Source organism: Perna viridis, chromosome 12 (genome assembly GCF_037379345.1).
Source record: "Perna viridis isolate PV_CMFRI_1.1 ecotype Kerala chromosome 12, ASM3737934v1, whole genome shotgun sequence".
Lineage (NCBI taxonomy): Eukaryota > Metazoa > Mollusca > Bivalvia > Mytilida > Mytilidae > Perna > Perna viridis.
This window is the reverse complement of record NC_142456.1, coordinates 27,885,893-27,912,976: the sequence shown is the minus strand read 5'-3', so window position 1 is coordinate 27,912,976 and position 27,084 is coordinate 27,885,893. Positions and strand designations below refer to the sequence as shown.

The window sequence follows — 27,084 nt, the reverse complement described above, 5'->3', positions numbered from 1 at the left end:
AAAACAAAATTATCTATCAAATTTCTGAAATTTCCTCATATCCCTTAAGGACAGATATTTTCTTGTATCCTTTCAGATCGGATGTTTCCTTGTATCACTTCAAGACAGATGTTTCCTTGTATCCCTTCAGGACAGATGTCTCCTTGTATCCCTTCAGGAGAACTCATAGTTATACACTGAGACCTGTCTAAACTGAATCCCTATAAGAGTGAATCAGTTGTTTGAATAAGGCAGTCTTTTGCTTTACACTTGTTCAAAATGAAATGACACTGATATAAATGTACTTCAAAAGAAGAAAGGTTTAGATAGAATCTGCTTTTTTTAGGGTTTCAGTTCAGATAAGTTTCACTGTACATTCCTAATTTCTTTGACATCTCAAGTCAATTTGTCCAATAGCAGAATCACATCCCATTCATTGGAGATATTAATGGAATTATTAGACTTGAACAAATCCCACCCCAGAATTTACTTCACAGCTTCTATACCTTTTAACATAATTTCAAACCAATGAAACTGACCTAATTTTCAGAGAAACAAGCATGTTACATAATCCACAGCGTCTCACTGCATCCAATTATTCCTAGTCTCATTTTCAAGCATGCAATATATAAAATGCATGTGACTGTTTAAAAAAAATATCACACAGATCATAAAAACAACATAAAAACATCATAAAAAAGGTCTCAGTTTTAATGTCCCATCAAGGTACCATTTAAAGCCATTTATGGCAATATTTTTCACTGTCTAGTGATTTTCAACAGCTTACACAAAAATTGATATAATTAATTCCAATTGGGTCTATATAGCTGAAATATAAAACATGAAATCACCTGTTCCGTTAGTAGAACTAAGATGACACCTTTTATTCCTGGGAGTGAGATATAGGCATAAAAGAAAGGTACCCAGTATCAGATGTCATGTTCAACAGATCAAACAACTAATTAACACTAAAAAAAAAACCTTATGACTCCCTAACCTTACATGCATCGTAAGTTATAGACTAGAATTCTGATTGTAAATTTTGCAATAGGCCACAATGACTATATGTCAATTAGTTCATTTTCTAAAGCTGATACAAAAAAGATCTCATTTATTTTTAATCCTATAAAAATTGTACATATAAAGGTACACAGTAGAATCTATTCATTACAACTTAGGACCAGCAATGTTCTAGGATTTTTTTTTTTTTAATTTTAGGTTTCCACAGGAAATCTGAATAAAGATTAACTTTCATACACAAAGTTTGCTTTCCAAATTTAACAAAATTTAAGCTATCTGCTTGCCAAAGGGAAGGTGGGGCATAATAATGACCATATTTGTACTTGCCTAGTGGAATCCTAGAACACTGCTGACCAGAAAAAATATGTTGGATAAGACAGGATATTGTAATATAACATGAGTGACATCAGATGCTGAAGAAAAGGGTACACTTAATAAAATCAAATTCTCAGTTATTGATAAAGTAGACCAATAGCCAGACAACAATAATATATTCATCAAATTATGGATATTTGATGAAAGTCAAAGAAAAGGATGACTCCCTGACACACAAGAATTGTCAGATTAAGATTCTATAAAACTCTGGTAAGATAGTTTCTACTTAATTATGATTTAACAGGTATCAAATCTTTGTGTTTTTTCTTAACATTGTATAAAATAATCTTTTTTTTTCATTTAAAGATAATTTATTATGCTATGGTTTCACTGTAATCATTTTCTTAGTCAATGAGCCTGAAGGGTCAAGGTCAATTGAAACTAGAGAGAGATTTGTAACTATAATTCATGTACCAATCATTGTCTTCCCTTAAATATCTGAGAAATTGGATTCCAAGCAGAGCATGTTATATAAATCAATCTGAAGATGCCTCCCAATAACTGATCTAAATTATAATGTGGACATTACTAGCTATCCTCCTACCACATTTCATCCACCTCAGATGAGTATTCTCAAAGGAAATGAATGGGCTTGATAGATCATGAATATTTTTTTGTGAATTTCAAGGGCATTTTTATGAAAAGAATCAAGATCGTGTACCCTTTGATGAGAACAAAGATATCATTATGCTACTGATTTTTATTCAATCGAGAACCTGTCTTAATTTGGGAAAAAAAAATTTCATAATATGTAAACTTAAATTTAATACTTCTGGCAAAACAGAGCACATCCTTATTTGTCTAAAATTTGCATTGAAAGAGTATTTTTTTATAGGTTCTATTGTAATTGCATTGGAAATTGAGCAAAGAGGGACAACTCTATTTAAAAGTACAGTTTAATATGTCGAAATATTAGTAATCATAAGGACTAGTAAAAATCACGATAAAAATCTCAAAGTAAATAGCAAAACTCCATTATACATGCTTCAAAATGTAAGAACATTATATAGATAGCAGTGATTTATCAAATGTTCCTGGTTAAAAAAATTCAGAAGTTCACACTCTATAAATAAATTCAGTGATTATAATCTTGAAATCTCTCAAGCCAAAACCAATACTAATTAAATCTAAGCATTTTTCTGTACTTGTGATCATATTTATGTTAGTCACTCATTCCAATTAATTATCACATCAATATTTTGTTTTAAATTGGACACAAGAATTCATTGAAATTAAGAGATAAAGCAATTTATGGATATAAAGGAAAAAACATGAAGGGGACACCTCTCTATACAGCTATTATTATCATTCAACTACACATTCTAAGTAGAAGCAAGTCTAGTGTTAGTGTTCATTCAGACAACATTATATAATAAAGAATAGACTGAATTCAAATACATGAATTTGAAATTCTTTTTGAATGTTTTTTTCTTGTACCACAAAACAGACCACTTATAATACTTCATGGTTAGAGATACTATTGATAATTGTATGTAAATCTTCTACAACATCCTAGGTAAATACTGAAATCATTAGCTTTCACAGGGATTCCCCTTGCTTGACTTACTTCATACTAAATATAGAATTTTAACTACCGGTAATTTCTCAAATTAAATGATACACAGGGTTTATATTTCATTTAAATAGAAACTACAGCATATAAAAAAATATTTCTACCTAGTTAGTCATAAATACATGTAATTACATGTATGAAGTTACATGTACTGTACCCTATAACTAGGAAAGTAACATTTAAAATAAATCAATATAGACTTATAAAATTTCATTGAAACCCAACTTCCTTCTTGAGAAAAAATACACTGATTATTCTAGAGTCTTGTATAAAATGACAATTTTTCTTAAACTTCAATAAAAACTTTCATTATCCATGGTGTATCCATCAACATCATTAGAATCAATTTGTTCACCTTAATTTTTTTCCTCTTTAGTCTATCCTGCACATAACTTGTCTTATTTTACAAAGTTTGGAGGTCCCCTTTAATGAATTAGAACAGTTTCATTGATTATCTTGAGATATGATAAATCACCCTACCTGATTTTTAGGCAGACCCATACCTATAACACTAGACTCTGACACTATTGTAGATTGTCAAAGGTTTCTTAAGAACCTATTGAAGTGTAGATTGGAGTTTTACTGATGGAACCTCCTCCAACCACTTTGTGATGACTGACTTTTTAAAAAAACTAAGTTAAAAAAAACAAAACAAAACACTCCAACAATTTTTTACATGACAGTATTTCTTCCACTGAGTTGGTACTGATTCTGTTTTCAACAATGGTATACATCAGTATTGTTTTGGAGGGAATATCAAAATTAATGAACGCTTGTGCTTTTAATCATATGACACAACAGTCCCCTTCTATTCAGTGTAATAAAAGGTTCTTTTTTTGACAGCAAATTAGAAAACAATGAAAAACAGAAGAGACCTTCTTTATCAATGAAGATGATAATTGTACCAAACATGAAGTTGCACAATTTACTATGCTAGGTATACTTGACTCATTTAAAATAGCGAAAAATTGACAAGTTGGGCAGAAATCCCAAACTAACAAGGTATGACCCATCTATATAAAGCCACATACCAAATTTGAAAGCAACCCATTCATCGAGAGCTGGGATAATTGTGATGAAATATTGATGGAAAGTTATCAGACAATGTGTAGAATTAGAGGTCATTTTATCTACTTCTTGGATTGTTAGATATTTTGGAATATCACATCAAGGGGCAATGTGACATGAACTAGTGATATAAAAATGGGCTGTTATAATTGGTTGTTGTATGATTGTGAAGCATAATATATAAATCTAATAGGTCCAAAGCAACATTGTGACGTTTCTTATGTGGTTCTTCTGTAACAACTGGTAATGTCATAGATAGACGATTGCTAAATTTTACACCATGGCATATACCAAATGTCAAGTGGCCAAACATACCAGAAGAATCATAGAGAAAAAGGTTTTATAACTCATGAAATTTGAATATTGCACAAGATCACTTCCAGTTATATAATTTGAGCAGTATATCATTATATGTTAACCTAAAGATAGGTGTAGTTTTTATAGGAGTACAAGTATTGTACTTTGTCAACTAGTTAATAGAATGGGAAAGTATGCATTTGTCCAACAAAGTTAAATGCCCAGTGAAAAACAATTAGATTAAAAAAAATAAATGAAATACAAGTTAACTATTACTGTGTTAAGAAATCACATACATTAGCCCTAGTGCCCTACAGAAGGCCATATCATGTTTATTTTATACAACCTTTCAGAAACAATAATATTTAATAAAAGTTTATTACTTTACAGAACATTGTGCCAATAACAGTTTCTTTTTCCCTCTAAACTGCATATGTACAAAATTACCATTTCATATAAAATCTGACACTGCCAATTGTAGTTGATTCAAGAGGTAGTAAGATCCACCATAAAAACAAAGCTTTTTTAGTCGAAATCTCTAATTTTTACTTAACATTAATCCTATCTGTATTTGTGAGGAAACCATACATTCGCCTTCCACTAGATTTACCAAATAAAACCATATCAAGAACAATAACTCTTGTTAATGTACCAATTTCACACACAATCTATATAACATTAATACTGGAAGTGCAACAACTATGTAACAAACTTAAGACTGGTAAAGTTGTCTATAACTGTTGCTGACTGAAAAATAAAAGTAGATTTGGTAGGTTTTTGACATGCATATATCACATACTGTCTGATTCTGCTACTTAAATAAATTAGCTAGGATGTATAAAACCTTGATTTTCTTACATCAATCATTCCACTGCTTTGTTTCCGTAACAAGAATAAACAAGTACATGTAGTAAAAAAGTAGTGAGAATCTATTAAACAAAGATCTGTTTTCATAATTTATTTGACTTTAAAGATATCTTATCTAACATAAAAGATATTTTATGGAACATACAAGATATCTTATCTAACATATAAGATATCTTATGGAACATATAAGATATCTCATGGAACATATAAGATATCTTATATTACATAAAAAATATCTTATGGAACATAAAAGATATCTTATGGAACATATAAGATATCTTATGGAACATATAAGATGTCTTATGGAACATAAAAGATATCTTATGGAACATATATCACAAATGTCCAATAAAAGTCAAAATGGCTTGCGATGAAGCTCTTTCTAATATTTACGTGTATTTTACAAAATAGAAAAGAGAGAATAACATTGAAATTGAACTCCATGCTTGATCTTTCAACCCCACTGAGGTCCTGCCATTATTAAAACTTGTAAGTACTAAGAATATACTTGAGCTAGGAAATCTCAATAATCTTGAATAGATAGAGACATATCCAGTCCAAAAGTTTATAAATCAGTAGTCAAGTTTTAATGCATATGATGCGTACAAAATTTTCTGACAACAATATTCATGTAATATAACTTATGCAGTGGAGACTCTGTGTCAAATGGTGTAATAATATTTTCTGCAGCCTAAAAGGTATCAAAGCTACTTGACCTTGGACCAACAGATTTTGCATTACAAATAGTTGAAACAAATATTCCGAAGCTAATAAAAATTCTACTCCAAGTAATGTATGATGGTTTAAGATTGAAGTGTTAGCGACAAGACCTGATCCGCTATTGCCTTATATTATGAACCAATGAATAACATAAGTTTCTGTCCTTGACCTACAAAATCTGGCATTACACATGACATACATTCTGATGCAAGTTAACATCAATGCCAAGTATCACAACTGACTCCAAAAAGATACAAGAGCAGACAGATAGACATACTGAATATGGTATGTCTAGAGGCAAAATATCTGACAGACCTTACTCTTTGACCTATAGGTCTGGTAAAAATCAGGACATACTGAAGCAGATGGACTTCTATACAAATATCAGAAGGTAGAGATAAGTTTGCCTACCATAAATATCTGCTGCCTGAATCAAGTGGCTAAAGAATGTTCTTAGGGATAGTCTTTCTCTACCACTTCATTTCCTAGATATTGAAGATTTTGGGAAAGTATGAACCAGAGAATATTATGAAACTAGAAAAACTGTGAGCAATGCTCACTAAATCTATATCCCTACCCCACAAAAATGACCATATACACAGAAATCTTAATTATAGGCTAGGTACAGGGAAAAAAATGGAGGATCAAAAGTGTCAATGAAATGCTGATATTTTTTCACCTTGTAGGGTCAGTGTCTGACACATTATCAAAATCCATTCTTGTTATATTTAAAAGAGCTATGTATAAGTCACCTTTTAAGGTAAAGTGTATGTCCTCAGTGGCTTCATGGTTTCTTGCTAATAACAGAATTTTGGAATAAATTAAATAATATGTTATATAAAGCTATAATCTGTATACAGAAATATCATAAAAGCTCATCTAATCACCTAAAATCTAATCATTCCTTCCAATGGGTGTTGAGAAATCTGCAACAGAAAATTTCCCAATACCGTACATGTAAAAATTCTAAGTCGCTCAGAAAACGGGAAGTAGATGACCTAGAAAACTGGAAAGAGGAGACAAAGTACAAGTCATCATGTGTAAGCCATACACCAAATATCTTATCATTCCCACCGACAGAAGTCAAGAAATCTGTGACGGAAATATTTGTCAGGACAGTGTACACCTCAATCACTATATACCTTCTACTTTCCAAGTGGGGAGTATAATAAAGACTAAGGCTTCATAAAACTTATTAGTCTTAAAACATCATGAAAGTAGATAGGAACTTTAATATTTGGACTAACAGGGTCAATGATATTTTTGAATTTTCTCACTTAGGATACTTCTCAGGATTTAAGGTTAGTGAGTACCCTGATTAAATAATGCTCCATATTGAAGGATAGAAATGTAATTGTTCATTGCTTGACATTTGGAGGATGACTGTCTCATTGGCAATCATACTATGTCTACTATTTTTATATTTAACAGTTAATAAAGTAATACCTGGAGCAACAACAGATAATGGGTTATCAAATACTGTAAAGTCAAGAGAAAACATTAAGACTGAAACAATGAACAATACATAGAAAAATTCATAGAAAGAGCAATTTAGATGAACAAGCCAAAACTAATGCTAAACAAATAATAAACACAACAAAACCTCTGTAAAAATTAGCTGAAAAACAAAGCGAAATTTGGGCCCGCCATTATTACCACGTCTACAGTGCCATGATTCATGACTACTACATGTACTTTACAGGATACATGTATCGTGTGTCAATTGACAAGAGTTTTGTTAATATATTTCCTCCTTTCTATGATTAATGATGTCTCAAACAAAACAGTACTAAACTTACTTAAGTTTAAATTTATACATCAAGTTTATTCAATCAACTTTCTCAACATGCTCATATCATCCTCGACATTCCTGCTCATATCATCCTCGACAAACAAGTCGAAAGACAAAATGGAATATACTCGAATTTGCGTTGTTAAAACTTTTGAATATATGATACAACTCTGCCATCTTGGATAAGAAAACTTCATTTAATTTGGTAAAAACTTCACTTTCATTCTTTACTACATTACAAGTATATGTATTATTGATTCTGTTTATATCAAATAATCTCTCTTTCTAATCTACTTTCATGTCCTTCAAACATGCATGTCTCACACTTTTCAAAGCTCCATGAACAAACATGCTTCAGTGAGTTGGCATTTCCAAATAATTTTTTTTTTCATCTACTTGATTAAAAAAAATATTTTCCAATTTTTTAGCTGCATTGTCCCTAATTGTTGGCCCCAAATCTGATAACTTCATTTAAAAAAAAAACAACCTTTAAATGGCCCCTTAAACAAGTAACTGATGATAATCAGCCTTTACATGTATTTGATCATTGACTGAATCTCTATCAAGTTAAGTGAATCCAGTAGAAAGTATAAGTCAGTCTATACATCTGATAAAATAACTGTATATTGTCATATTATTGATTTTGTGGTAACATAAAAATTGACGACATACCTGAAATTTGACGTCCATTTAAAGATAAATTCATCTAAAACTGTCTCCTCATCAGTAAAAGGCTACTTTGGTCCAGACCCTCCTTCTCTAAAGGTCCAAAGCTGAACCCTTTTCCCAAAAATCCTTTGTTTTTTCTAATGATAACCCTGTTTTTTGTAGGGTGTGTACTTTATCATGAAATATACATGTGGTTTTTACACAACAACTATTACATAATCCGAAGTGCAGGCTTATGTGCAGCATTTACACCTAGGCCAAGCAAACTTAAATATTGGCATTCCTTAACAAAGGGGAATAACTCTATTTCAAATTTGTGTCAAATTATTTCTTTGTTTTTTTTTTAAATTTTGCCTATTTTTCTCATCTTTTATTAAATGGGCAAAACACTTCTTTATAGAAAATTAACAAAAGTATCTTTTTAACCAAATTTGACATTTGTTTGAATTGGGAGAGATTTAAATCCAATTTAACAATGCATAAAGGTAAAGTTCCCAACTTTTACAAAGAATTTAAATATCCAATCATGAATCATTACCAATAATTGAGAAGAATGTTTGAACAGTCAAAATAACTTTTTGTGCAGATAGAGACCCATTCTATTGTTATATAATAGGCAACTCATTAAAGACATCATATATAAGAAGATGTATGGTTTTTTTCATAGAAAACTTGAACATATACATGTACTTAACCTGAACCTCGGGCAAAAACTGTCAACATACAGCCAGTAATAAACAAGAAAAAAAACATTATCAGAACAAGGTTTTTATTAAGATCATCTGTATAAAGACTTTTGTCTATAAAGTCTTATTTACCATAGAATGAGCACAAATGTCCTTCAGAAGTGTTTTATGGAGTAAAATATTTACATCTTGACAGATGATAATGTTAATAAAAACTCTTTTAGAAGGCATTTTTTTTTGTCATATATAAAAATAAAAAAATACTGTGGTGTGCCCCTGAAAGATTTTCATACACAGTTTAAACAGTATAGCATGCCTCTTTTGAACAGTTTGTTTAAGGAAGGAGATTCCTGTCTACCCACACTCAAAGACTCTGTCTTCCCATTCCACAAAACCCTGATTTCCCATTCACTAAGATCCTGACTTCCCATTCCCTAAGACCCTGAATTCCCATTCCCTAGGACCCTGTCTTCCCATTCCTTAAGACCCTGTCTTCCCACTATCTAAGACCCTGTCTTCCCACTATCTAAGACCCTGTCTTTGCATTCCCTAAGACCTTGACTTCCAATTCCCTAAGATGCCGACGTCCCACTCTCTAAGGCCCTGTCTTCATACTCCTCAAAAACCCTCATTTCCCATTCCCTAAGTCCCCGTCTTCCCACTCTCTAAGACCCTGTCTCCCCATTTCCCTATACCTTGTCTTTTCATTCTCTAAGACCTTGTTTTCCCATTCCCTAAGACCTTGACTTCTATTCCCTAAGACCGTGCCTTCCCACTCTCTAAGACCCTGTCTTCCCACTCTCTAAGACCCTGACTTCCCATTCCCTAAGACACTGTTTTCCCTTTCCCCAAAACCTTGACTTCCAATTCCCTAAGACCCCGACTTCCTATTCCCTAAACCTCTGTCTTCCCATTCCCCATGACCTGACTTCCCAAAAGCCAGACAAAACAAATACCAATAGATGAGAGAGATCCACATGTATCTATCAACTTTTCTGCACTTGTCAACAAGAACTTTTTTAAACAGACTTTTAAAACTTTCTTTGGCCTTCAAAATTCAAATTAAAATCTTAAAACCACAAAACTGCCTGAGAGAAAAACAAAAGGCCAATTTTTGTAGTATTAAATGATTGATATGAGGATTGTCATCCTTGGTAGATAGAGTCTAATTGTCGCAAAATTTCTATGTAGAAATCTGTACTAAATGTACTGTAAGATCTACAAATGGTGTAAAACAAATCTAAATAGTGATTCTTTGGTTCATGAAATTGACATTAGGGCTAAATATGGTGCTAAATAGCATCATTACATAGTGCATAAAAAAGCCTTGAACTGCTGCTTTATATAATGATATCTATTAACATTTCTGAATATAACTGTTAATATAATGTATACATAACAGATAAGAAAAATTTACACTGGATATTTGATTTGATTTAGCTTTTTTCTGAATTCCAAATGTTTAAATGCACTAGTTAAGCATCACTACCCATAGTAATTATTTTGGAGGTAGTATTAAGTATAACATCAATCTGGATTCAAACAGTAAAGGTTTGGCAGTTACATCTCAGTATTTCCTGACTCTATCATGTTCTTATGAAAGTTTATATACAGCGAGTAATATAGTACACTTCATAGAATATTGGTGTGATTAAATGTCAACAACCTGATGAACTTCCTAAGGTAGTTAAATGAACAATTGACAAAAGATTTTAACTTTTTATCAAACTTCAATTAAAACACCTATGAAATGACTGAAAATTTAAATCTTCAAATTTCATCAGGCAATGGTCACTCAATCAAGGAAAGACTAACTCCATTCCCTGAAATCAACCATTTCTGTAAAATCTCTACATCTGCATCACTTTGTCTACACCTCAATAAAGCACTGACCAAGCCTGAAAACAAGACTTAACAAGCTCAAACTGACATGCTTAATATTCTTTCCTTGAAGGATTCAATTGAAATATTTTTTCTTTATATAACACAAAATTGCCCATAATAATTTTTCTTTTTACTTTCAATGTTATTTCCATATTATATATGAAAAAATTGCATCTATGTAAAAATCTTCCACATGAGACAGTATCAATGGAGGAGAATCTCCACATGAATTGTTCTAAAGGTATTTCAATAGTTCTGACAGACTGTGGTAGATATTGACTTATCAAAAACAATACTAAAATACTCCAAAAAAAACAAAACAGAACTAAATTTTTCAGTTAAAACTGCAAATCAAGGAAAAAAATTTTATTTGTCTGATTTATTAAATAAGTTCAACACTTTGATTGCATTAACAAAGACAGAAACTTTGATTTTGTTAACATGCCTTTATACATAAGGTCAAACAGGGAAAACCTAGCTTTATCACCAGCTATAGCAGTATTGAACCATTAACACTATCCTATCTACAAGACCTGTACTATAAACCTAATTTATAAAAAAAAAAAAAAAAACATTTGTAAATTCTTATCATTTAAAAACAATTTTTGATGCTATCTATGGTGACCTATCATGTTTTTCATAAACACATGTTTAAAATACATAAATCATATTTTTCCTTGTTTGATTTCGCAGAAAAAAAGTAAAACATATAATGTCATTCAATTTTCTCAACTTTGTTTTGGGACAAAAACATCACTGATATTAAAGGTGACTGACAAACATCTGTATGAAGATGTCACATGCTTACACCAAAAGTAAGATAATTATGACAAACATTTTATATTTGGGTAAAATGGTGAATGATCAAATATAATTTAAGCACAGCATTTCAGGAAAGGTAATAAGATCCTGTTCCTGACACAACAATAACAATTAAATGGACAGATTGAAAGTAAAGTAACTTTTTTACCTCTTAAGGAGGTAGACCTGGGGTAAGAGACATAACTCTTGAATCAGCGATATGTATACATCATATTCAACTTCTCCAATCTTATCAAGCTTTCATTTTCAATAGGAGGAAAATAAATCAAACTTACTTTGATGATTAGAAGAGATTGATGTCAAATGCTTTACACAAATGTTCCAACAATTTATAAGAGTTATGTCCCTTACCCTTGGTCTACCTACTTCAATCAATAATGAGCTATAAGAAGCTAGAATGTATTGTAATAATACTATAATTTTAAGTAACTCACATATTGAAAATATCAGTATAAATGAAATTAAAATTTCCCCCATATCATGACAAAAATAAAAATTGTATTCAGCTCTTAAATAATAGTAATAAGTTCAATTAAAAAAATTATGAATGTGCTATAACTGAAACATTATTTTGGTTTATGAAGGAGACAAATGATGGAGTATGAAAAATGGAAGTCACGATAAAGTAAAAAAACAACTGAAGTAAAGTCGGAGACATGCACAGCTAAAAATGGTTGATAATTGATTGTCTTCTGCCTGTTTTGTTACATAAATGTATTTAGTCATCAAAACTACTATTGCATCTAAAAACTAACTTTACTGAAGCTGAATAATACAACTTAAAATGGGAGGAAATCACAAACTTATCTAATTATCAGGTATCTGATCTCATATTTCAAAAAGAAAGTCCACTTGACACCACAGGTAATTGACATTTGCCCCTATCACTGTAAAACTGGTCAATATTGGTAACTCACTTTAAACCAATGTTTATTGGTTATTGTCACTATTGGCTGATTCAGTGGTGATTCACACTTGACACTATAGTGACTGACACATGACACAATCAATGACTTATACTTGCCCATTTGGTAACTCAACAAACTCATCTCTAAACACAATTTTGGTGACACTTTACAGCATTATATTAGTTTTAGCGTTTTGACAATGTAACTGACTTACACTTGACACTACTGGTCAGGTGACTTAAATTAAACACCACTACTGATAAAACTTTTACATAATTAGTAGTTCAAACTTGACACTTGTCCTACTTCAGTACAATAATGGTGAATCAAACTTTACATCATCAGTTATTAACACTTGCACCAGTGGTAAAACACTTAATACCACTGGTGACTCATAACTGCATTATACTTGCGACTCTCATTTGAAATCATTTGTGACTCACTAAACTCTCTATGAGTGACTTGCTTGAACACATTTACATGAGGAACATTGCTCAACATATCTGAAGTAGGAGAGTTTTAAGACTTAATCATGAATAGCAAGGTCAAAAATCTTTGTAAAAATGTGACCTTAACCTGAAGTTCTATGTGGAAAGCAATTCTATCTCACAATCCATTAAAAACCACCACATGAAGCCAGGTTGTGTCTAAATTCCAATATAAACAACTAATTTTAAACTAATTGGCACATGAAATTCTTATCTTACACAGCTAATAGGAATACCTCACTATGCTACGATAGAAAATTCAGTTGTCTTTGAAGAAATGAAATATTTCAATTTTGTTAAACAAACAAGCCAGTGTTTTATTATCTCTTCCCAACCATACAAACCACATTATTTTTGACAAAATAAAATAAAACTTAACAATTTTCAAAGACTGTAAAATTGGCTCAAATTGCAGAAAGAAATGTTCACAAAGCTGAGCTTTTCAATGGCTAAAAATTATAACAGATTATATTTCTTTTGATCCTTCTCTTATTTTCCTTAGAAACTGAATATGTATTAAAACATGATAATTTTTAAATCCTTTAAAAAAGTGACTGTGAAAAGTTACAAATATGGTTTTAGGTAACTCCTGTCTCCCACAATTTCCAGGTATTCATTAGTGTTCTGTGTTGTTATTCTTTAGTTATATTTCTGTGATTTCTTTTCATAGTCAAAGTAATGTTTTAAGAGAAGTGTTTAAGATGATGGTATAAAACTGATGTCATCGTCAGAAATTCATTTCCTCGTTCAAAAACATATAAAGTTGATTCTGTACATAGAACATTTGATTAATTAAATTTGTTTTTTTGGCTTTTATTTTAATTATTTTTGTGGGAGTATGAGGTGCTCAGGTGGTAAAGTAAGGGGTTGGTATATCCTATTATACCTTTAAATAAATGATTTATATCGTTAGCCTGTTTTCATATGGTAAAAAATATTTCTTTTACTATGGCAGAGCAACATTGAAACACCATTTCAAAAGTTACCTGAATTTTACTATTTTTTCTTCCCTGGCCTAATGTGATGCACAAATTCTGCCTCATTTTTTATGCACAGACAAATTTATCTTTTTTGAACATAATACCTGTCTACAGGCTGCAAGGAGAGGTATTCAAGTGTGAGTTATATAACGCAGTCGACTTTTTATTATGGATTCGTTTTTGCATCATTGGTTTTTTCCACCTGTACAGTTGATGAAAACTTGTTAGAGAACAGGTGTGCTATAGGTAGCAAATCTGCCCTGGGATACAACTTTAGCCTTGAGTTATCACCTACTTAGAAACCCACAATGATTAATTGCCCATGGGTCGTGAAGTGTGGTTTTCTGACAGTTAAGAATTAAAGGGGGCGGAAATTTAAAAAAAGGAAGAAATTTAGTGGTGGGAATATTTCTCTTTTCTTAATAGGTGAATCACCAGTAATAAGACTGATTGAAGATAGAAATCTATATTATCATCTATTCATTATACTCTGTTCATTACCATCAATACGTAAGGCCCTATTAAAATTGTAAGACCATTACACAAAGTGAAAAAAAAGAGAAGTTTAATGGTTATTGGATTAATTGTTTAATTTGAAGTTTTGTTAATTAAATAACATAAAACTTCAGATCTTAATATATCTATCTCTGTAAGACCTGATAGGGAAGTCAAGAAATTTAAAAAAAAAATAATAATAAGTCAAATAATAACTTTCTAGGATACAAATGAACAATGAATAAAACTGCATAAACAATATTTTCTTTTTTTCCCTGACAAAACAAACACTTTAAAATATATAACATGCAGGATGTCAGGCTCTTGGTGCCATATACTGCCATTAGTATTAAGTACTGTAACTGATTGTTTTATTTATTTTCTGCCTTGAAAAAAAATGAGTACAGTTCTATAATAAAAGGATTACCCAGTCTTGCATTCTAATGCAATATTCTTTTCTACTGTGGACAATATTTAAGAATATAAATGTCATGTTCTAAAAACAACAATAACATCTGGCTCCTCTGACATTTTCTACTTCTAGCCTTCTAAATAGTTTTTTTATCCGAAGTCAGAAATCTTGACTTGGGTTAAGGTTTATTTTATCAGTCATCCTTACCGTAACAAGTCCATCAGAGCTTAAACTAACAATTGATATGAATCCTTAAACATCTGCAGTACAACAAAAATATGATAGATTTCTTTCAGCACCACCAATTAGTAGGAAAAATTTACTAGGACTATAATAATGCATAAACTGACGATATTGTTTCAACCTATAAAGGTTTTGACAAGAGATTATGTTTGCTCTCTGGTTTGTTGCTCAGAATGACAATAACATTTCATCAATAATGTTGTTCAAATTGTATTATAGGTATGAAGTATATGTTATTACCTTCTGAGTTTCACAAGGGTAAAACTTTAACGGCAGTATCATAAAATTTAACCTATGTTCAAATTTAAAATGAAAGTATCTCTTTTTGCTTAGTCAAAGTTTACAAGATCATACTAGATTTTTCATCCATTTAAAATCTCCTTTTTTTCTACACATTCAAGCATGACCCCATTCTTTATTTTTCATTGAGAATAACACTGCTTGTAGACTAAACAGATGGGTGAAAATCAAACTTGGGTTTGGATCAAGCAAAAAATATTACAAGGAACAACCAGTGTATATAAAGAGGAATAACTTTGATTTTCTCATTGATGATTAAAGTGAAGTATACTATTAGACTGAGAATTGTCTACTTACCTGCTGTTGGGTTGGTAGGACCTGTATCTGGTGCAGGAGAACCCTGAAAATAGACACAGGCTCTAAAGTAAGCAATGGACTAAATGAATTGATATTAGAGTAAAACAATAGACTAAATGTACTTTAACTACTGAGTAAGGCAATGGACTGTATGTACTTAAACTACAGAGTAAGACAATTGACTAAATATACTTTAACTACTGAGTAAGACAATGGACTAAATGTACTTTAACTAACTACAGAGTAAGACAATGGGCTATATGTACTTTAACTAACTACACAGTAAGACAATAGGCTGTATGTACTTTAACTACAGAGTAAGACAATGGACTAAATATACTTTAACTAACTACAGAGTAAGACAATGGGCTATATGTACTTTAACTACAGAGTAAGACAATGGACTAAATGTACTTTAACTACAGAGTAAGACAATGGACTAAATGTACTTTAACTACAGAGTAAGACAATGGACTAACTATAGATTAAGATAACTGACTACACATACTTCAACTACAGCACAACATTTACTTATGGAATAAGTTAACTTCATGTAATTTAACTACAGAATAAGTCAATTTAACTAGAGTAAGATAATTGACTACTTACACTTTAAAATTATTATGTTTATATTAAACTGAGAGAAGGTACTGGTACTATACTATCACTGACATCATTGAAACTAATTAGAGTTGTTCCCCTTTTACTGTATTAATACATACTGGAACAAATTTCATTAGAAATTTTCGACTTCAAGCAATTTGATTGATTAAAATCGAAGTAATTTATGTGAAACTGGAACCTGATCAACAGATATTATTATGTAAGCATAGAATTATTTCATGTCATTGAAATTGACAAATAAAAATAAAATAGAATGTTTAAATGCAAATCAAAGTTAAGCATCCTGCTTTTTAATGCAGTGTTTGAAACATATTATGTGTATTAATGCAGAAATATGACAGGTTTTTATTACTTTAAATATGAAAGAAATGAGGTGCTTATCGATATAATAAAAAATTCTTTTTTTAAATTTTAGTCTAAAATGACAAATGGAAACAATAATTTCTAAATTTACTGTGTGTAGTGTAGCCATGTTAAGAAGCTTCCCAACTGAAAAGCGTTTTTCTAGGGATAGTAATGTTTTATTGGTTTCTATTGAATAAAAAAAGATGGAAAGGCCAGCAAAGATAACACATAACAAGAGGCTTCCAAGAGCCTGAATCACCCACCTGGTTGAATTTTGCCTTTCAAGGGCAATAAATTAAACAAGAAATTGTCCAAAAATTTTGACTCAAGGAAAATTTGGTAGGACTTATCATAAGGATTATTTCAGTAAATGAAAGTCTAAATCTATCATAGTTTTTGAGACACTGACTGAAAACTGTAAAAAAAAAAAAAACCTGTCATTTTCCCCTAACAAATTTTATGCCTGAAGACTTTTGTAGTCCTAAAAATAAGGATCCTTTCAGCTATTGAAAGAATTTGGCTAAACCTAACGTTTTTGGATATATATGCGAAAAACCACTGTCTGACCCCTATGTTCTATTTTTAGTAACAGTGGCCATGTTTTTTTCGACGAATCAAAAAATCCCTCTTGAATTCTATATAGTATACTCCAAAGAACACTTATACTGAGTTTTGTTTCAATTGGTAAAACAGTATCAGAGGAGAAGAAATACCATTAAAAATAGCAAAAAACTTTTAACTAGAGGCTCAAGAGAGCCTGAATTGCTCACCTGGTTAACCATTTGCTTATTCCAAAAACTTGAGGAATGAGGCAGGCTAAGTTAAAATTAACTTAATTGTCAAACGTAGTAAATGCTTTTAATGGCATTTTTATGACCTGGACCCGAGTTTTGGTAAAGGCAACAGTTTTTTAATTATTTTCAAAAAAATGTCTTCCGACCAGTTTGTTCAGTTTTTTAGTAGAGGCAGCCATATCTATTCATGAATTAAAAATCAGATGTCATAGCACAATATACTTAGGAACCAATATGCTTATTTTCATAAAATGATCTTAAATGGTTTTAGAGAAGATTTTCAAAGTTGTACATGTGGAAAAAAAAATTTCAGAATTGTTTCAGGAGCCAAAACACCTAAATCAGTAGACAAATTGTTTTTAATATATCAGCATTGATAGGACTCATGATGTTGAACAATATTATCCCTGCAAAGCTTTTGCAAAAGGTAACAGTTTTTGAGTTACATGCAATATCAATATGCTTATAAGGCAACAGGTTTTGAATTATTTGCCAAAGAAAGATCCTCTGACCCCTATGTTTCATTTTTAGTAATGTCAGCTGTAACTTATCATGGATTAAAAATCACATAAATCAATTTGAACACATACCCTATCGAACAAATATGCTTATTTTCACTGAATGATCGTAAATGGTATAAGAAACGATTTTCAAAGGTGTATATATTTGTTTAAAAAAATTCAGAGGCTCTTGTTCTATTTTTAGTAACGAAGACTGTTTTTTCATGGATAAAAAATTGTAAGTCATTTTGTGTGAGATATCCTAAGGAACAAATATGCCATCTTTCATTGAATTCTCACAATGGATTTTGAGAAGATTTTCAAAGTGGCACTAGAAAAATATTGCAAAAAAAAAAACTGTTTCAGGGACTGTAACTCCTACATCAGTTGAAGAATCATTTTGAAAATTTCGGCATAAGTCCATCTCATGATGCTGAACAATATTATCTTGCCAGAAATTTGCTAAAGGCAATGGTTTTTGAGTTATTTGCAAAAAACTGCCATCTGACCCATATGTTCTATTTCTAGTAATGGCGGCCATGTTTCTTCATGGATCAAAAATCCAAACAGTCATTTTGTGCAGAACACCCTAGGAAACAATCCTGCCAAGTTTAAAACCTGTCAGCCTAGTAGTTTCAGAGGAGAAGATTTTTGAATATTTGTCCAAGATGACGACGACGACGATGACGACGCCAAGTGATGGCATAAGCTCACTTGGCCTTTGGCCAGGTGAGATAAAAAGGGCAATAACTCCAACATGGCTTAGGTCTCACTAACCACTTCTTACGTTTCCATTACTTTACATGTTAGAAAAGTAATTTTCAAAGTCTCACTGTGAATTCCCAGGACAAATGACATCTTAAAGTTGCGTACCGTTGTGAAGCTTGGAAAATAAGGCTTCCAAAATCATTATGCTAATGGTACGATGATAGTAGAAATTCTTCACAAAATTTACTTGAATAAATAATACCGAAAATCCACATTTTTACCTGTTCTGCTAACTGACAGCATGGAGGCTAATTACTCACACATGTAAACAATACTCATACACTTTTGTAGTTAATTACATATATGATTTTAAAGTACACATTCTCAGCTTCATTTTGACTACTTTTAATCATAATACATACAAATAATGATCTTACAATGTATATGTCTAGGTTCAGTGTGTTTTTGGTACTACATAGGGGGGTGGCCATTTGACCCAGAAGTGGTTAGTGAGACCTTAATAGATTAAAATGAAAATTTGACCGCAGATAGATCTTGTCATGCTAAACACTTTTACCCCTTTCAGAATGGGCTAAACCTAACCGTTTTGGAGATATATACGAAAAACTAATGTCTGGCCCCTATCTTCTATTTTTATTAATGGCGGCCATGTTTTTGAACGGATCAAAATTCCCCACACCAGTTCTATGCATGATACCCCAAGGAACATTCATACCAAGTTTGGTTCCAATTGGTCAAGTAGTGTCAGAGGAGAGATTTTTTAAAGAAATAACATTAAAAACAGCAAAAAAACATCGAAAAAGGGCAATAACTCCAACATGGCTGAACAGATTAAAATGAAAATTTGGCCACAGATAAATCTCATCATGCTGAACACTTTTACCTGGTCAATATTGGGCTTAACCTAACTGTTTTGGAGATATATGCGAAAAAACTATTGTCTGACCCCAATGTTCTATTTTTAGTAACGGTGGCCATGTTTTTCGACAGATCAAAAATCCCGACATCAGTTCTATGCAGGATACCCCAAGAAACATTCATGCCAAGTTTAATTCCAATTGGTCAAGTAGTTTTCAGAGGAGAAGAGTTTTGAAAAATTGTTAACGACGACAGATGACGATGGCCACCAATTGATGGCAATAGCTCACATGGCCTTTAGCAAAATTGCAATAAACATTTTAAACCATTGAATTCTAAAGAAGAGAATGAATGCAATGTATTTCGAGGGTTTATACATAAGGTTCTTCACTTGTAAAGTTTAAAGAGCAGGATTCTTCAAACTAAAGCTTCACATCAAATATGAGATAATCCTGCCTAATAGTTAATAAAATATAAAATGCTTAACAGGGCCCAGCTTAATATGGCCACAAAAGTTGAAACCTAAATAGATGGGACTTGATACAGCTCTGAATTTAGATTGTTCATAAATGATTGGCAAAGTACTGGTATCAGCATCTGACCAAAATGAAAATTGTCAAAGAACTTTAAATTTGTAATTTTAAAAATACATAAGAAACTCACAAAGTTGAAGAAAACATTTATTTCTTACTCTTTTTTGTTCCTTACACTAAAATTGTAAGGGTCATGACCCTTTAAAGAAAATAAATCCTTCTTTTGTGGTATAAAAACTTGTACTATGTCATAGAGACTCCTACACTCTTACCTAAGTTATTGTCAAGACATATAATTTCCAGGAAGTAAAACTGTCTATGGACAAAATACCTTCCCCCCCACAAAATAACATGAATGTAATGGCAGCATAGACCATTCTTACAAAAGTGGTTATACAATTGTAATCTTATTTACATACAGTAAATAAAAGTTGTCAAGACAGCTTAAAATTTACAGATAAGAAAATGAAATGCTTAAATTCAATTTTTTTATCATAGACCTTCAGTTTGTATGGACAAAATGTCTTCTACATAAACACTATTAAAGTTAGAAAAAAAAAATTCTTGAAAATGTGTGAAAATAGACTTGATAGACGAGCACATTCATCAGCTTTTATACTATTTCACCACAATTCATGATTATACAATGACGCCAGAATTTTTTTTTAACTGAAATAAGGGACCTAGCATTGAACTGTGTATGTGATTTGCATTTTGTTCAGTGATTATGTAATGTCATTTTTATTTCAATCCTCTGCAAAATTTCTACAAAAAGTCATCAATCTTACATTAGCATGGTTCAGTGCTTAGAGCTTTCTCAGTGCAATGGTGGATCCAGGCTCATTTTGTTGCAAACTTTTTACTAAATCTGTAAAAAATTTGGGCAATAACGAGCTTCCTAGAGCACAGCATGATAAGACTGCAGCATGTGAAACTTCGTTTTTGACACAATTTAGCATAGGCACTTACAGTACATTATAAGCACCACAACTGATTTGGACTCAATATATCACAAAATATGATGTTCAAATAAAGATGGAAAAAGTTCTGCATTAAGGGTGTTCATCAAAGACCTTTGCTTTTGATTCCTTTAACTAATAAAATGCTCTACAAGGTAAAGGATTTTTTGCTATTTTTGGCTTCAGATTGGCCTAAAACCGAAAGTGGTTAGTATATAGGGTTGACATCACGGGAGTGGTGAGAGACATCATTATTCCATAGAAACCAGGTGAAATGAAGCACTACTGATTAATTCTGCTGTTGTTAGAGGCCGAAAATTGAGCCCAACCTCTAAAAAAAAAATCACAACTTTTTGTAGCTACTTAACTCATGACCTCTTATTCAGCTATCAAAAGTTCCTATTTGGATAAAACTAAGTATAAGATAGTCTCATTATAAAGCACATTCACTCTGCTTGCATAGAAAATCAAATTGTGGTTTCAAAAGCTAAAAATAAAATTGTCAGAACCCAAAAATCGGGAACACAGCCCAAGACTGTGTATATATACGGTTCCCTTAACTGTAACTTGACATCACATGCAGCAAACCCTGTAACTTTAACTTGATGTAACATGTAACAAACCCTGTAATTTCAACTTGACCTTACATGTACCAAACCTTTTAACTTCAACTTGACCTTGCATGTAGCAAACCCTGTAACTTTAACTTGATGTCACATGTAGCAAACACTGTAGCTTTCAACTGACATATTACATAGAGCAAACCCTGTAACTTTAACTTGATGTCACATGTAGCAAACACTGTAGCTTTCAACTGACATATTACATAGAGCAAACCCTGTAACTTTAACTTGATGTCACATGTAGCAAACCCTGTAGCTTTCAACTGACATTACACAGAGCAAACCCTGTAACTATAAAATGGTATTTTGCAATAAAACATATATACTGGTACATATATTATCAGCAAGCTTGATGCAAACCTGTGATCAGGCAGATTTTGGATATTTGTGACTCTAACCCTTTTTGCAGTTGCATAAAAATTCAGTTTGTTTTGGGCAAAGCACCTTTGGCCCATAGTAACTTGAAAACCCTAACAGATATCTGAAATCTGATTAAAAATGCAGACAGGGATTTTCTAACAGAAAAATTCAACATCCTTTGCTGTCATTCTAAATAAGCCAAAATAAATTCTGTACATTATTTACTCTGGGCTAAAGTACTTCACGTCCCACAATTAGAAATGACAATTTTTACTACAATGTGTGTATACCTTTTTTGCATAAAAATCTCTTAATTTTCATTGTCAACAAAATAACCTGCAATGTAGTATTACCATGTCAAAACAACTATCCATAAATCACAAGTCATGACAGATCCTTCAAAGCCAATTTCTGAAAAGATTATACTGATAATGTAACAATTTCAAACAGATATCTGAGTGAACCAATGTTGGGATTTCTAAGGGAAAGTATTACAGTACATTTACCTAAAGAAAATACATATCAAGTCTGACCAGAAAAATGTACAAAAGGGTCCATACAAGTAATAAAGTACCTGTGTGAGAATGCTAACCAACCAAATGTCAAAGCTGTGTGTCTTAGCAAACAAAATCTACTAGAAAAAAAAACTCTCTCACTACTGACTGGACATTTACATTCTAAATATGTGTAAAGTTTCATTAAATCTATCTTGGGGTTATGCAGATGATGTATTGTAAGTGATCAGCAGCTTTATACAACCACAAAGGTTGTAAAATTTGAATATAAAAACATATGACTAAGGTTAATGGGTAACCAAACATATGACTTAGGTTAATGGGTAACCAAACATATGACTAAGGTTAATGGGTAACCAAATATAAGACTTAGGTTAATGGGTAATCAAACACATGATTTAGGTTAATGGGTAATCAAACATCTGACTTAAGTTAATGGATAACCAAACATATGACTTAGGTTAATGGGTAACCAAACATATGACTTAGGTTAATGGGTAATCAAACACATGATTTAGGTTAATGGGTAACCAAACATCTGACTTAAGTTAATGGATAACCAAACATATGACTTAGGTTAATGGGTAACCAAACATATGACTTAGGTTAATGGGTAACCAAACATATGACTTAGGTTAATGGGTAACCAAACATCTGACTTAAGTTAATGGATAACCAAACATATGACTTAGGTTAATGGGTAACCAAACATATGACTTAGGTTAATGGGTAACCAAACATATGACTTAGGTTAATGGGTAACCAAACATATGACTTAGGTTAATGGGTAATCAAACACATGATTTAGGTTAATGGGTAACCAAACATCTGACTTAAGTTAATGGATAACCAAACATATGACTTAGGTTAATGGGTAACCAAACATATGACTTAGGTTAATGGGTAATCAAACACATGATTTAGGTTAATGGGTAACCAAACATCTGACTTAAGTTAATGGATAACCAAACATATGACTTAGGTTAATGGGTAACCAAACATATGACTTAGGTTAATGGGTAATCAAACACATGATTTAGGTTAATGGGTAACCAAACATCTGACTTAAGTTAATGGGTAACCAAACATATGACTTAGGTTAATGGGTAACCAAACATATGACTTAGGTTAATGGGTAAACAAACATATGACTTAGGTTAATGAGTAATCAAACACATGATTTAGGTTAATGGGTAACCAAACATATGACTTAGGTTAATGAGTAATCAAACACATGATTTAGGTTAATGGGTAACCAAACATATGACTTAGGTTAATGAGTAATCAAACACATGATTTAGGTTAATGGGTAACCAAACATATGACTTAGGTTAATGAGTAATCAAACACATGATTTAGGTTATTTCTTCATTACTGAAAAAATGTTACAATTATTTCCTACAGAGCTGTCAAGTTTGAATTGGCTTGAAAAGCACTGAAACTATTAAGTATTAACTAACCTGTACCTCTGTCAAGAGGCTATAATCCCTCATACATAGGACCCTAAGTACAACTTTCATCTATCCTTGTCCAGAGGTAATAATACCTCCCACATGGGACTCCAGTATAACTTACCTGTATCCCTGCCCAGAGGCTATAATCCTCCCTCTGGTGCCTCTCTGCCATATTAATTCCTGCATAGCAGTCAGCACTGAAAGTAAATCAAAAAAATATTCTTATGTTATCAAATTTTCAACCAATTCTGGCTCCCCTATAAGGTTACAATCAGTGAGTGTATATTAGGGGAGAATTCATTTGTAATAATTTATATAGAACACTGCCATTGCTATTGGGCTGTTTAGTAGACAATTTTCTCAAATTTCTCTGTTGAAAATAAGGTAACTTTGCTAAAGGTGTTCGGACAAAACAATGGATGGATTTTGATTAGTGATGCCTAAATATAAAGATAAAAGATCAGAGAATGGCAACATATTTTTTTTATTTATTTAAAATAAAAGAAATATAAATATTTTCCATTTTAAAATTAGGAGTTTGAAATACTTAATTAACAGTTAGAAGTTGACCAATTTCATTAATTTTGCCCATGGCAATTACTGATAAATAATAAGTAATTACTGAATTTTAGAGGTAAATTTTGACATTTTTATCATATTTTAAAAAATTGTGTTTAGAAAACTCACCCTTCCACAGTATTTTCATTTTAACTTTGTCATTATCAGCATCCATTTGTCAATTTTATAACTTGTATAACTAAAATCCTGAATAATTTCTCTTCCTAGTATGCATATGTCAAATGTAAATCTAATAGGCTTTAAGTTTAAGTGGTATAAAGACCAGGGAGGCACAGTTATTTATATTTTGTTAGGAGTGACCAGACGATATGATATGAAGTCTCTGAGCGAGGATAATACACAAAGCATGGAGAGTTTGGAATTACCCCCCTTAGACCATATTAACAGTAATTGAGTTAAATTATTTGTAAGTCTCATACACCACAAAGAAAGATAAACATATTTTACCTACACATAAAACTTTTGCTTTTTCATTGACATTGCAGTAGCATGTACACTGTATTTACAACTATCAATGAATGTACAAACTGAGATATATTCTTTATTTACTGCCATCAATGAATGTACAAACTGAGACATATTCTTTTTTTACAGCCAACAATGAATGTACAAATTAAGACATACTCTATTTTAGTTTACTATCACGTTCAAATTAAGTTGTCTTTATTTTTAAACCATCAACATATTCCCTTTTTACATGCATCAATGAATGTACAAATTAAGACATATTCTTTTTTCACAACCATCAATAAAAGAGTTTAAGAGATGGTACAGAAACAGTAGGGCAAGAATATGCCATAATGATAATACCACACTCCTTAAAATATGCAATTTCCATCAACTACTTTCAAATGTTTTCTCAAAAATTAAACATAAAATAAACTGAATAAATATGCAATACAATTAATAAATAATAAAAATTAATAACTACTCTATCTTTATTACATTATAATTATTCCATTTGTATCCAACAAAAAAGGATTAAATTTCAAAACAAATGATTTAATAAATCTTATAATGCCTCATAAATTTCAAAAAGCAATAAAATTATGGCAAAAAATTGACTTCAGTCATAAAATTAAATTTCGTAAATGAGCCACACAGCATCAGAGTCATGACTTTGGTAAAAATTTCGCTCTTACTCCCAGCATGCTTCTCAATTATCGCAGCATGCCGTTATGTTATCTTATCCAATCGTTGATTACCGAACCATCCCGCCTCACCCAACCTTCTGCAGATACCTAACAAATTTATCTTTTACAATCTTAAAATGAACAACTGTCAGAATTCTAAAACACAGACAAAAAATTGACTTCTATAAAAATCTGTAATGATTGCGTAACGCTGTCTTACACCTGTGCGATCTTGCTGGCGATAACGGCAAGTGATAGGCGATTCATTGACAAGCGCAGACCTGTCTATAAATCTACCCAGATAAAATGTTTATTTTTGATGCAATGCACACTGGCAAAGTTTTACAAAACAAATGCAAGCGTCACTACTTATCTCGATAACTTGCAATCATTTCACATTTCAACATTAATTAACAAACACTGGCAAAAAACAGCAGGGAACATCCTGAAATTAATGCATTTAATGTAGAAATATAATACTACGATACTTCAAAAATGGCACAGAAATGTGCGAAAAATGTGCACACATGCACCAATTTGCTTATAATTCAATCAATTTGGGAGAGTTTATTTTGCTTGGATCAAGTTATGTCATAACTCACAAACTGATAGCAGCAATTACAAATACCCATAAACATTTAATGGGCAATAACTCTTACTCACAGCTGATCAAATCTGACACAAGGGCATTAACTCTGCAAATCAAATTAGACATAAATTTATGTTTAATTACCAGTTAATTGCAAAAACAAAATTACTTGTAAATTGTTGAACACTATATTTTACATTTCAAAATGAATTCTAGTTATGACTGATCTATCCATATCTTAAGTCAAATACAGTTGATAAGACTGACCAAATTAGTTTAGAGATCCACAACCATTCATTATTGCAAGGGAGTCATTTTGGCTAAAAATGCAAATCTTATTTTTGCAGAATTTAAACAAATCTTGCTGCAGTACTGCTCACAATTAGAAAAATAAATAATCAGTTGTAACAAGACTACCAAGTCTACAGTACTAACTACTAGACTGAATTTCTAACAGACTTTGACCTTTCTACTTTTAAGATTTCAAATCTCTGTACTGAGATTGAGAACAAAAGTACAACGGGCAATTGCTGCAACAAGGATGATATTTTTTTTTTTTTATTTCGAAGTGTTCTTTTCAGAAGAAGCAATTTTAGAAAATATGAAGTAGACCT

General features: G+C 31.6%; 1 protein-coding gene across 3 annotated transcripts in view; it reads right to left on the bottom strand.

Moving 5' to 3' along the window:
* Positions 1–27,084, bottom strand: part of LOC148601892 (zinc finger protein rotund-like) — a 115,361-nt gene that overhangs the window by 43,759 nt on the left and 44,518 nt on the right. The window contains exons 2-3 of one of the 3 annotated variants that reach the window (XM_088556618.1): positions 24,291–24,366; positions 15,876–15,918 (exon numbers count right to left, since the gene is read on the bottom strand). In XM_088556618.1, coding sequence (XP_088412744.1) covers positions 15,876–15,918; positions 24,291–24,366 — 119 coding nt within the window. Of the gene's footprint in view, positions 1–7,698; positions 7,719–8,363; positions 8,608–15,875; positions 15,919–24,290; positions 24,367–27,084 lie in introns of those variants that run through there. The other 2 variants (XM_088556619.1, XM_088556624.1) reach the window with 2 other exon arrangements.